At 37.4% G+C, this 12,619-nt stretch overlaps 2 protein-coding genes across 2 annotated transcripts in view; one reads left to right on the top strand and one right to left on the bottom strand.

Annotated features, from left to right (window-relative positions):
* obe (activating signal cointegrator 1 complex subunit obelus) overlaps window positions 1-8,130 on the top strand; it is a 36,879-nt gene extending 28,749 nt beyond the window's left edge. The window contains exons 32-40 of the mRNA XM_069505863.1: window positions 317-475; window positions 1,402-1,543; window positions 2,353-2,543; window positions 3,226-3,416; window positions 4,284-4,452; window positions 5,499-5,786; window positions 6,551-6,685; window positions 7,450-7,645; window positions 7,908-8,130. Of these exons, the coding sequence (XP_069361964.1) occupies window positions 317-475; window positions 1,402-1,543; window positions 2,353-2,543; window positions 3,226-3,416; window positions 4,284-4,452; window positions 5,499-5,786; window positions 6,551-6,685; window positions 7,450-7,645; window positions 7,908-8,056 (1,620 nt within the window). The 3' untranslated portion in view covers window positions 8,057-8,130. The remainder of the gene's footprint in view (window positions 1-316; window positions 476-1,401; window positions 1,544-2,352; window positions 2,544-3,225; window positions 3,417-4,283; window positions 4,453-5,498; window positions 5,787-6,550; window positions 6,686-7,449; window positions 7,646-7,907) is intronic.
* A 571-nt stretch (window positions 8,131-8,701) lies between these two features.
* On the bottom strand, window positions 8,702-11,472 carry Alg2 (alpha-1,3/1,6-mannosyltransferase Alg2). Its single transcript, XM_034980066.2, has one exon. It carries the CDS (start codon window positions 11,310-11,312, stop codon window positions 10,041-10,043), a length of 1,272 nt encoding a protein of 423 aa, XP_034835957.1. The 5' UTR covers window positions 11,313-11,472; the 3' UTR covers window positions 8,702-10,040.
* Between the last annotated feature and the right edge of the window lie 1,147 nt (window positions 11,473-12,619).

Below are 12,619 nucleotides of genomic sequence, written 5' to 3'. Positions count from 1 at the left end.
TTTTTTTTTCTCTTGTTTTTGTATGACATAATTAATCTACTTTTTGAGTATTATATAATTTTAAAGATTTTGTAATTTATATGTACTTACATGTTTCTAAAAATGTAACTGTAATGTAATATTTAAATATTCATACACCAATATTCTAAGGTAGAATGCATAAGGCTCGCCAACTAATTTTATAACCATGTTATGTCACCTGCATTCTTATGAATAAATTTATTATTTATTTATTTATTTATTTATAGGTTGATTCTATATACATATATACTATTGCAGTATACAGTTAAACAAACAGATACCTTTCCGCATTTAGATACTAATATGCACGGCAACTCTAGCCTGGGGAGTGAATTTCCCCGCACATTTGGTGGTGATCAAAGGCACGGAATATTTCGACGGAAAGCAAAAGAGATACGTTGACATGCCGATCACTGACGTCTTACAAATGATGGGGCGGGCTGGACGACCGCAAGTGAGTTTTTAAACTTCTAAAAAAAATTTTTTTAATAAAAATAGCGAGCAAATGAGCAGACGGGTCTCCTGATTTTAAGTGCTTAACCGCTGACCATGAACATTTGCAGTACCAGCCAATGCGTTGCTGGCCTTTCAGGAATTTGTTGATCCGCCCCTTGAATAGCCCCATGTTGAAATCTAGTGGGAACACCGCAGGAGGGAGTTGGTTCCACAGTGGAAAAAGATCTGGCACAATTTTAATTTAACAGACAAAATATATGACCAAAGAGTCAAAGATATTATATAACTCCAGATAGGCAAAGCTCATACAATTCTAATTTAAAAGTGGGGACATATTCATATGCTTGTGTGGGTAACACGACAGAATTCATAGATATTCACGCACCTTTTTAGGGTTCCGTAGTAAACAAGGAACCCTTATAGTTTCGCCATGTCCGTCCGTCCTCGATTAATCTCAGAGACTATTAGTGCTAGAAATCTGTAATTTGGCATGGGTATAAATATTAATCACGCCGACAAAGTGGTGAAATAAAATTGTGATTAATATTTTTCTAGGGTAGCTCCCCATACATGTAAAGTGGGGATGAATTTTCTTTTTCTCGTCTACCCCATAGTGTGGGGTATCGTTGAATAGGTCTTTTAAAAATACTGTGGGTGTGGGAACAAAATTCACAGCAGTAGTATATATAATCAACTTTAAAGGAAAACTATCATAGCTAAGTAGGGTCCACAGGTTAAGGAGTTATATCTGTTTTTCGATGATTGTGACTACGGAACCCTACACTGCGCGTGGCCCGCCACGCACTTGGCCGGTTTTTGACTCTGAGAGTGCTTCAAAAAAAATGGCGGCCCGTATTTTTACAAGTCATTTATCGTTAGTGTACGTGTTATCGATACGTGTTATGTGATATTGAATCTTTTTAGTATGACAACGAAGGAGTAGCGGTAGTTTTGGTTCACGATCAGAAGAAGAACTTCTATAAGAAATTCCTCTACGAGCCATTCCCAGTTGAGTCCAGCTTGCTTGAAGTGCTGGCGGACCATTTGAACGCTGAAATTGTTGCGGGTATGTTTACTTTTGAATCCCCTATATTAAACTGCTAACAGTTGTGGTGTGTGTGTGTGTGTGTGTGTGTGTGTGTGTGTGTGTGTGTGTGTGTGTGTGTGTGTGTGTGTATGCGTGCGTGCGTGCGTGCGTGTGTGTGTGAACTCTATAGTTCACTTTAGAGTGTTGAGTTATCTAGGGACTAGATGATGCCCGCCACGCTTCTATTATGTCTGCGTGAATTTAGGTTTTGTAAAATTCCCTTGAGAACTCTTTAATTTTCCGGGATAAAAATAAACTATGTCAATCCAGTTCTTTAACTATATGCTTGCAAAAATCGATATGATCGAAGAACAAACACTCTATAACCAGCCAGTCTTTAGGTTAGCCTGTACGCTATCCGACAGTCACAGTAGTTAATGGTGACATGTGACAGTGTAATGAATGCTTTATTTACAAAGTTTTATATGTAGTTTTAGGCTGTGATAGCCTAGTGGTTAGGACGTCCGCCTTCTAAACGGAGGTCGAAGGTGCAATTCCGGGCACGCACCTCTAATTTTTCAGAGTTTTAAGCAATTAAATGTTACTTGCCTTTACCGGTGAAGGAAAACATTGTGATTAAACCTGCATGCCTAAGAGTTCTCCATAATGTTCTCAAAGGTGTGTGAAGTCTACCAATCCGCACATGGCCAGCGTGGTAGACTATGGCCAAAACCCTTCTCACTCTTAGAGGAGACCCGTGCTCAGTAGCGAGCCGGCGATGGGTTGATCACGATGATCAACAATGATGACAATTTCTCAACTTAATAGATAGCTCGTTCCTTTAACAGGTACAGTACAAACGAAACAAGATATTCTAGATTACATGACGTGGACTTATTTCTTCCGACGTCTGCTGAAGAACCCGTCATATTACAAACTGGAAAGTGTTGAGCCTCAGGATGTCAACTATTTTCTCTCCAATTTGGTACAAACCTCGCTAGACGCGTTGTCCAACGCCAATTGTCTCGAAATTGAAGAGGTAAGGTCATTTGTGGATACATATTACATACCTATAGTAGCTCGTAGCTTTAGTTTTAAGTTCGCGTAAAACATATCACCACGATGGGGCTAATTCTGAGCACAACCTAATTTTAGAGTATTCGCATGCTCTTCTTACTAATGTAATATGAAAAGGACAGACACAGTTTGACAGTTTTAAATTTAATTTTAGATGGTAAAACTCGTGATTTTAGCACGCACTCGCGAACCTACTGTTTAAATTTGTATTGTGCACTAAAATTTAGAGTCATTAAATGTGAAAGTCATGTTCCGTTCCTTTTTTAGCATTAGTAAAAAGAAAAGGATGGAGATAACTGACAGAGAACAAACTGGCCCACCAGTTTGGCGAGATAGATGTGAAGGAAACTCTGTAAAATTAATATGACTAAATAAATTTAAAAAAAAAACTCTTAATTTAGTTTAGAGAGAGACTAGAGAATTGGGGCCTATATCATCATCTTACAAATGCAACAACTGACTATCAAAAAGTGTAATTTATTACCTACTAGCTGATGCCCGCGATTTTACCATCTAAAAATTAAATTTAAAACTGTCAAACTGTGTCTGTCCTTTTCATACTACATTAGTAAGAAGAGCATGCGGATTCTCTAAAATTAGGTTGTGTTCAGAATTAGCCCCATTGTCTTTATACGTGTTTTTAGGACCAGCGTACAATCCATTGCACCTGGATGGGCAGGATAGCCTCCTACTACTACCTGTCGCACAAAACCATGGCGCATTTCCACGCCAATCTGCAAAGCAACCTCGCGTTTGACAATCTGCTCAGACTATTGGCTGACTCGGAGGAATATGCCACGCTACCAGTGCGACATAATGAAGATATTCTCAATGGGTACCTAAAAACTAGTGATAGCCTAGTGCATAAGCTGTGATAGGCCAAGTAGTTAGAACGTCCGCCTTCTAATCGGAGGTCGGGGGTTCGATCCCGGGCACGCACCTCTAACTTTCCGGAGTTATGTGCGTTTTAATTAATTAAATACCACTTGCTTTAACGGTGAAGGAAAACATCGTGAGGAAACCTGCATGCCTGAGAGTTCTCCATAATGTTCCCAAAGGTGTGTGAAGTCTACCAATCCGCACATGGCCAGCGTGGTAGACTATGGCCAAAACCCTTTTCACTCTGAGAGGAGACCCGCGCTCTGTAGTGAGCCGGTGATGGGTTGATCATGATGATGATGATGACCTAAAAACTTTTTATATTAATGACTAGCTTATGCTCGGAACTTCGTCCGCGTGGACTACACCAAACCCCTATTTCACCCCCCTTAAGGGGTTGAATTTTCAAAAATCCTTCCTTAGCGGATGCCCACGTCACAATAGCTACCTGCATGCCAAATTTCAGCCCAATCCGTCCAGTAGTTTCAGCTGTGCGTTGATAGAATATAGATCAGTCAGTCAGTCCTTTGCCTTTTATATATTTAAGACTAGCTGATGCCCGCAACTTCGTACGCATGGATTTAGGTTTTTAAAAATCCCGTGGGAACTCTTTCCGGGATAAAAGTAGTCTATGTCCTTCCCCGGGATGTAAGCTGACTCTGTATCAAATTTCATGAAAATCGGTTAAACTGTTGGGCTGTGAAAAGCCAGCAGACAGACAGACACACTTTCGCATTTATAATATTAGTATGGATAAACGATAGCTGACCCAACCCCGGGTTCGTTCGGGTGGAATTTATGCATACTACACTCTCTGTTCCAGCGAGCTTTCCCAGCAATGTCGCTTGCCAGTGGACTCGCTAACACTAGACTCCTCCAACGTCAAAGCGTTCCTCTTACTACAAGCACATTTGTCGCGACTGCCGCTGCCCAATACCGACTATCTCACAGACACCAAGTCCGTATTGGATCAGACCATTAGGATCATCCAAGTAAGTCTGAGGCTGAGATCTATACAGCGCACTTTGACTTTGCTCAGAAATGAGACAGATTTATGTGAGAGATATAGCTCTGTCTCGTTTTAACTCTGTCTTAAGCTGAGTCAGAGTGCGCTCTATAGATCTCACCTTAACACTTTTGTTGCCTATAGCCGTTAAGTACTCATCCAAAAAATCTAATAGGCTGTATACGCGTACGAACCCGTTGCCTAGTTTCTTTGTAAAAAAAAAAAATATTCACTTATTGTGTTATAAATTGATTTTTTTTGTTAATATGAGTTTAAGTACAAGTGATGAGATATAATTAACTCCATCCGTTATTTTATCCGGGGCGAAAAACTGCGCAAGATGGAATTTTGCCCCCAAAATCTGGAGAAAGATATATGGCGACTTACGATAATTTTATTTTATGGAAAAAACCAAAGAAAACTGAGTCATTCTCAAAAATGCTTTGTTAGCTTATTTTTATGAATTAAGTGGCAAATATTCTGCCATCTACATTGTGGTCAAGTATATCCATGTTACATATTTACCTATTGTATGTATGTTGAAATGAACATGTTTAATTCTTTGATTTGTTTTTTACCATTTCCCACAACTGTATTGAAAATCGTCATGTGATACACGGGTGTGTAAGTTATTGCAAACGAGCTGTCATTGACAAGCCCGATCTGAATTCATCTCAGTCATTTTCTTAATCTTCATTTTGAAAACCTTCGAGACGACACCCATATTGACATTTTATTTAAATGATGTGGGCCGAAAATAGACGTCGTTTCCGTAATCAGCACACCAAAAAACCTTGGGAACAATACCCGATACCGAATTTTTTTATGTATGGGGAGCCCCCTTAAATATTTATTTTATTCTGTTTTTAGTATTTGCTGTTATAGCGGCAACAGAAATACATCATCTGTGAAAATTTCAACGGTTCATGAGATACAGTCCGGACAGACAGCAGAGTAATAGGGTCCCGTTTTTACTCTTTGGGTACGGAACCCTAAAAAATGCATCAGCTAATTTTATATATATTTTTCTAGGCAATGATAGACGCGTCAGCCGAGAACGGCTGGTTGGCTGTATGCCTGAGCTCTCAAATGCTAATGCAGTGCATCGTGCAAGCGCGCTGGCCGACCGACTCGCCCCTGACTACCCTTCCGCATGTAGACTCGCAACATCTATACATGTTCACCCACATGACAAAGGATACGAACAAACCTTGCACGGTTTTGAACGGACTGAAAGTGACTTGTATGAGGAATTATGAGCTTCTCGCCAAATATCTGAGAAGGGAGTTCGAGGAGAATCAAATTGGAGAAATACATCGGGTAAGTAACATTTAATTATTTTTTTTACATTCCTTCTTTTTTAGGGTTCCGTACCTCAAAAGGAAAAATGGAACCCTTATAGAATCACTTTGTTGTCTGTCTGTCTGGCCTACAGGGTACTTCCCGTTGACCTAGAATCATGAAATTTGGCAGGTAGGTAGATCTTATAGCTGACATTTGGGGAAAAATCTGAAAACCGTGAATTTAGGGTTAGATCACACAAAAAAATTAAATTGTGGTCATGAACTAATAATTAGTATTTTCAACTTTCGAAGTGAGATAACTATATCAAGTGGGGTATCATATGAAAGGTCTTCACCTGTACATTCTAAAACAGATTTTTATTTATTTTTATGCATCATAGTTTTTGAATTATCGTGCAAAATGTCAAAAAAATACGACTGTAGACTGAAGCCTCATTGCGCGAGCCTGACTCGTACTTGGCTGGTTTTTTTAAAAGAGCTCCCTGGTGCAGTGATGAGTGCTTTGATTTTATTAGTGAGAGGTCTCGGGTTTGATTCACAGCAAGGGTAATATTAATAATTTCAAAGTGCCTCATCCAGTTACACACTCGGGTTAATATACCTTAACCAACGCAATCGATTCATGGCACATTATGGCACGATGAAGCCATATTATGTCCCTCAACTTTCATTAATTAGAACAATGAATGATATTCAACAAACAAAAAGCTGTTGCTATTTTTTCCTCATATACTTTTTTAAAAACTAAACATGTTCCAAATTTTTTATTTTATTCAACAGGCAATATGCGATCTACCCACATTGGACTTGAAATTCCACATACGAGGACTATGGTTCGATAGTGATTGCGAACAAGACAAGCGAGTCAAACAACCACCTACCAGGGAGGACTGGTTACCTTTACATGCTGATCAGGTAAGAACTACAAATGTAATGAAGCCATTTAATACCCAAATCGCCATTAAGTATACCAAAAAAACTGGCCAAGCGCGAGTCAGGCTCGCGCAATGAGGGTTCCGTACGGCAGTCTTATTTTTTCAACCTTTTGCACGATAATTCAAAAACTATGATGCATAAAAATAAATAAAAATCTGTTTTAGAATGCACAGGTGAAGACCTTTTATATGATACCCCACTTGATATTTAAGTATCTTACTACGAAAATTTAAAATACTAATTATTAGTTTATGACCACAATTTAATTTTTTTTGGGCGATGTAACCACGAATTCACGGTTTTCAGATTTTTCCCCTAATACCAGCTATAAGACCCACCTACCTACCAAATTTCATGAGTCTAGGTCAACGGGAAGTACCCTGTAGGTTTCTTAACAGACCGACAGACAGACAGACAACAAAGTGATCCTATAAGGGTTCCATTTTTCCTTTTGAGGTACGGAACCCTAAAACTAAGGGTTTAAATAAATAAAAATATTTAAGTTGTAGATTCGGTTGGTTACGAATTGGCGGATCAAACCCCCACCCGTTGCATTATTGTCGTACCTACTCCTAGCACAAGCTTAACGCTTAGTTGGAGGGGAAGGGGGAATATTAGTCATCATGATGAAATTGGCTGATATTGTTTTTTAAAAAAAATAAAAAAACATATTAAGTTTGGTTTATATTGTGATGTTCTCAAATACTTGAAATAAATTACATAATTATTATTATTATTTACAGGAATACACTTTTGTCATCGATATGGCTAGACGCGGAGGGAACGCAAACAACGTGCTATGTCCACGGTTCCCTCGCAACAAGAATGAGGGCTGGTTCCTCACCCTTGGCTCCACGGAGTACGGGGAACTGCATGCGCTGAAGCGAGTTCCCGCTAGAGGAACTACACATATCACTTTCTACACCCCTTCAAAACGAGGTACAAAAATCTTCGCATAAATGTAGGCAGTTCCCAGTTTTCCCAAATATGTGCCATATCCACGGTCCCTTTATATCTATCGAACAAAACTGGTTTAATTTCATTTCATTTCAAGAATATTTTAAATTTTTTATAATATTAAAAAATAATTAATCAAATTTTAGTAGTTTTTGAGGCCAAAACTTGATTCTTTGAACATCCGAATTGTGTCTCAACACCGCTTTTGGGACGCATATCGTCTTATAAGATTGTTTGTTTACAGGCCGTATCATATACACCTTGTATGTGATGAGCGACAGTTACATGGGTTTGGACCAGCAGTATGACTTCCAGTTTGAGCTCATGGACCCCCTTCCGCCCGAGACTGTTGAGAAAGTGTATGACAGTATGAATAAAGTTATCATTGAATGATGCAATGTATAAGGTAGTGTTAGAAGTTTTGTGTATAAAATATTTAAAAATAAATTATTTTTATCCTATTGTTATATTGTTTATTTCTAGTTTATTAGCCATCCTTTTTTGAAGCAAAACTGAACAGTTAACAGTTTTGCGAAACAATGTTTTCGAATTATTTTTGAAAACATGTTTGTGATTGTTTGGCAACTCAAAATGGTTAACACCCAGTCTTTCTCTTTTGTATAGGATTACGTAACAGAGAGAGCCCTTCTCTCTGTGGATAGAGTACAGACAGTCGTCGTCATCGTCCAACTGCTGGGCATAGGTTTCTGGTAGACTTGCAGACTTCACGTCTGTTCGAAATTCGAAAGCACTAATCTCAAACATTACTAAACAGATTTTTGTTTAATAAATATCCTCAAAATAGTCACGAGTGAACCTGTAATCGTTATATTCTTTTTGATATACTCAGTCCTCCACTCCTGTTTTTTTTGGAAAAGTTCCTCATCATGATCAACCCATCGCCGGCTTACTACAGAGCACGGGTCTCCTCTCAGAGAGAAGGGTTTTGGCCATAGTCTACCACGCTGGCCATGTGCGGATTGGTAGACTAACACCACCATTGACGGGTGTCAGTTATTTTCGATGAAAATAATGGAACAACTTTATCAAAGACATTTATTTTAAACACAGGCTACATTTTAACCATGATTAGACACTTTAAATGATTTTATCTAACACTTATTCTAGAAACATACACAGATGAGTATGTTTCTAGAATAATTAATTAGTCTTTATTAACCACAAAACTCTTAACACACATTCATTAAAAAATGCAAAGCAATGACGTACAATTTTTATCAGTGATAAATAAAATCTTAATGTTCTAATGTCCTTATAATGTAAAAACGGAAGATAGTCAACAGTATTTTGAAACATAGTATTTTACTATCCACGGAAAGAAGTTAGTATAGGGCTCTCTCTGTTTCATAATTCCATACAAATGATAGACTGAAAAATCTCAGTGTGTTTAACCATTTTGAGTCACCAACAAATCGTAAACATGTTTCAAAAAATAGTCTACATTCAACTGTCGAAATTCAGTTCGAAAATATAGTTTTGTTTGTGATTGGTTGTGTTGGACTCAAAATGGTTAACACCCACGGAGATTTTTGTCTCTGTCATTTGTTGTTAAGTAAACCCCTTCTTCTTATTTTGCTTTGTGGCTTTCAGTAGTGTGGCACGGCACTACTGAAAGCCACAAAACAAAATAGGAAGAAGGGGTTTAAGTAACAGAGAGTTTTATACTAACTTTTTTCCATGGATAGAGTATCATAGTGCTTAGTCATTATTCATAGATGATTATAATTTTTTTACCTTTTTAATTTGAATTTTGCTAATTAGCAAATACAAAACTGTTTAAACTTTTTTTTCTACAAAACATGAATATTCAACTTACAATGTAATTTCTTATGAAAAATATAGCTTTCTTGATTTACAAAGATATCTATTACACCTACTAAACAATTTTTTGCATCACTCTGCTCTAGTTTAACATAAAATAAATTAAGTAATCATGGCATAGTCATAGTCTTATAAGATTAACCTTTTTATTTTGCTAAAATTAATGAATTCTATTAAAATTGCTATAATATTTATATTATATTATTAAAAAATATATGGATATTACAGTAACTATCCAACATTCAATAAGCAGTAATAACACATCATATTTAAACTAAGTTTTATACATCCTGTTAATTGTTATGTATTTATCATACAGTCTATACATTGATAAATGCTTAAGCAAGACTTAGAATGCTGAGCTTAATACTTTATGCTATCAACTTTTATGATTATGTGCTGTAAATCTATCTTTTCTATCTCCTTCTGTACAAACAAGACAACATTATTAGCAAGACATTACTATCACAGGAGATTGAGAAATTGTTTTAAACACTCAAACAATATCAAATATTGTTGGAGTGTTGGCATCATGTTATTTACGCTTATTTTCTTTTTTCTCACACTCGATAGCTCGTACTTCAGAAATGAGCTGACGTTCCCGTGTTAGAATTCCATCTAGCTGATTAGTAAATGCTTCAAAGGAGAATTTGGTTTCAAATCTCTTCCTTCCCGCTTCACCGAGTCTTCCACATAAATCTGGTGAAGTGATTAATTTGCACATAGCATCTGCGAATGATATCCTATTTGGCTCGCAAAGGAAACCGGTAACCTCATTAACTATGGTCTCAGTCGGTCCACCGCTGTTCACAGCTATTACTGGCTTGCTGTAATACATTGCCTCTAATGGTACAATGCCAAAGTGTTCATTAGAAGGTGTGTACAGTAATGCCCTACAGTGATACAATAGAGATACTTTCTCTACATCTTTGGGTGACTTCATAAATGTCACTTTATCCTCCACATCTAATTCTGCAGCCAAGTCTGTGAGCTCCATGAAATGCTCCATATTCTCCAAGTTTATTGGATCGAAACCTCCCACCATTATCAAATGTATTCTTTCCCAATCAGTCTCATCTAGCATACTCTTCAAATGATTCAATGCCTCTAAAGCGAGAGGCAAATTCTTTTTTCTTTCGTACCTATTTATTGAAAGAAAAATGAACTTATCCGTCCCTACTGGTACTACTTCTTTGAGAGGTTTTGGTGTAGTTTGATTAAAGAATTCTGTGTTGATTGAAGGATAACAAATATCAGGAACATCTTTGATATTTTGGAATGCATCTTGGTACACTCTAGCTGTGTACTTGCTGTTCACTAACACCTTGTCGGCTCTTGCTGTTGTTGATTCCTCTAACCAGTTCAATGGAGCTCTGTATATTTTTTTCAAAAGACCACCCTCCGAAGTTAGGAGTTTGTCTGGATGGTGGCAGTAGAAAACCACTCGGAATGGGCCTCTAGCCATTTTCAAAAATGGAATACACAACGATATTAGATCACAAAAAATCAACGTAGGCTCCTCTACCGGTATAACGTACCAGGCTAAGTATGCAGCGGCGAAAACCATGCGAGCGTAGGCGCACACCGCTTTACATCTGCCGAATATAGAACGTGGGATCCAGTCTCCAATCACCGTCACCGGAAAGGTTCCGTCTCTGGTTTCGGCGAAACAATGCGTTGGATCGTGGTGGTTCGTAAAAAAAGCGACGTCGTGGCCCTTGGTTTTGAAAGCCAATGCGGCGTCCAAAACTAAACGCTCCGCTCCACCAATACCCAAGTCTGGGTGGAGAAATATTATTTTCACCATCTTGATTCTATCTCACATAAATTATCTATTGTAAAATTTCTCTTCCAATTACATTACACTTCCTTTGCAATTATTTGCAAAATGCAAGCAATTTTTTTAAACCAAATGTTTAGTTTCCACTAGTTTCCTTTCCAATTTTATTTGACAGTTAACACCAGTATTTCCACTTCCTATTTTGATTCTACCCTAGTTTCTGTAGATCATTGGCCATAAACAATTTTATTTTTGAGGGCGCGGGTGACGAAGAAGGTGTTTAGTTTTCATTTTCAAATTATAATACCTCTCAGTATCGTACAAATAATAACTTAGTACCTCACCAGTAACCATTAATTTTTTTACCTTGAAAATTACGCTACGATATTGCACAACACAGAAAAAGGAGGAAAAAGATATAAAGCTCGCTTAGTTGCAAGACGCTTCAGTCAGAGAAGAGGCATCGATTACTTAGAAACCTCACATATGGTTGCAGATGTGTTAACGAAAGGATTGATGAGAGGTAAATTTGAATGGTGTGTAAGAGGAATGGGATTAGATGATGGATGAGTATAGAGTGCAAATGTGTGATAGTAAATCAGAATGAGTAAGTGACGAGCTTATGAATATAAGGAGGAGTGTTAGAATAAATACTTTTTCGTAGGTATTAGGTTTATTTATAAGCTCAATAATAAAAATGTCATTCTCTTTTGTTTGCTGTTCACATCAACATGTCAACTAAATAAAAACTGACGAAGAATATCCTTACGTATTTTCTTTTAACAATTGGTAGTTGAACCAACTACCAACACTTAAAGTGCGATTTGATGACTTCTTACGCGCCATTTTAACTTTATGTGTCAATTATTAATAAAAGAACGATTTTAGTCCTTATTTTAAAGGTGAACTATACTTTTGACATAATAGTTGACCCACAGAGTTAAAATGGCACGTGAAAAGTAATTTTATACTTCAAATTACCCTAAATCTCTCTCAACATCAAAACGCCCGAAGCCGTACCTAATATTAGTCATTTCAACTCAAAATATGGCGAAACCTCCAAAAGTGGAAACACTGGAGAAACATGTCAATGTCAAATACTATAGCTGTCATATTTATCACCATCCACAGATTATATTAAATAGGTGGTCAATTGCATGTGCATCGTATATTCATGCAATGAAGCTTCAAAATTTCATTAACTGAAGAGTACGTACATTTCCAACATGCCTTTGATCACAAAACACAATGAATGTTGGAAGAGCGTAGCTCCAAATGGTGTAGACTGCTATTTTGATAATGTTGGTGGACATCTATCAACAGATATTATAGAT

This window comes from Maniola hyperantus, chromosome 21 (genome assembly GCF_902806685.2).
Source record: "Maniola hyperantus chromosome 21, iAphHyp1.2, whole genome shotgun sequence".
NCBI classification, from domain to species: Eukaryota; Metazoa; Arthropoda; class Insecta; order Lepidoptera; family Nymphalidae; genus Maniola; species Maniola hyperantus.
This window is presented reverse-complemented; position numbering and strand designations above follow the sequence as displayed.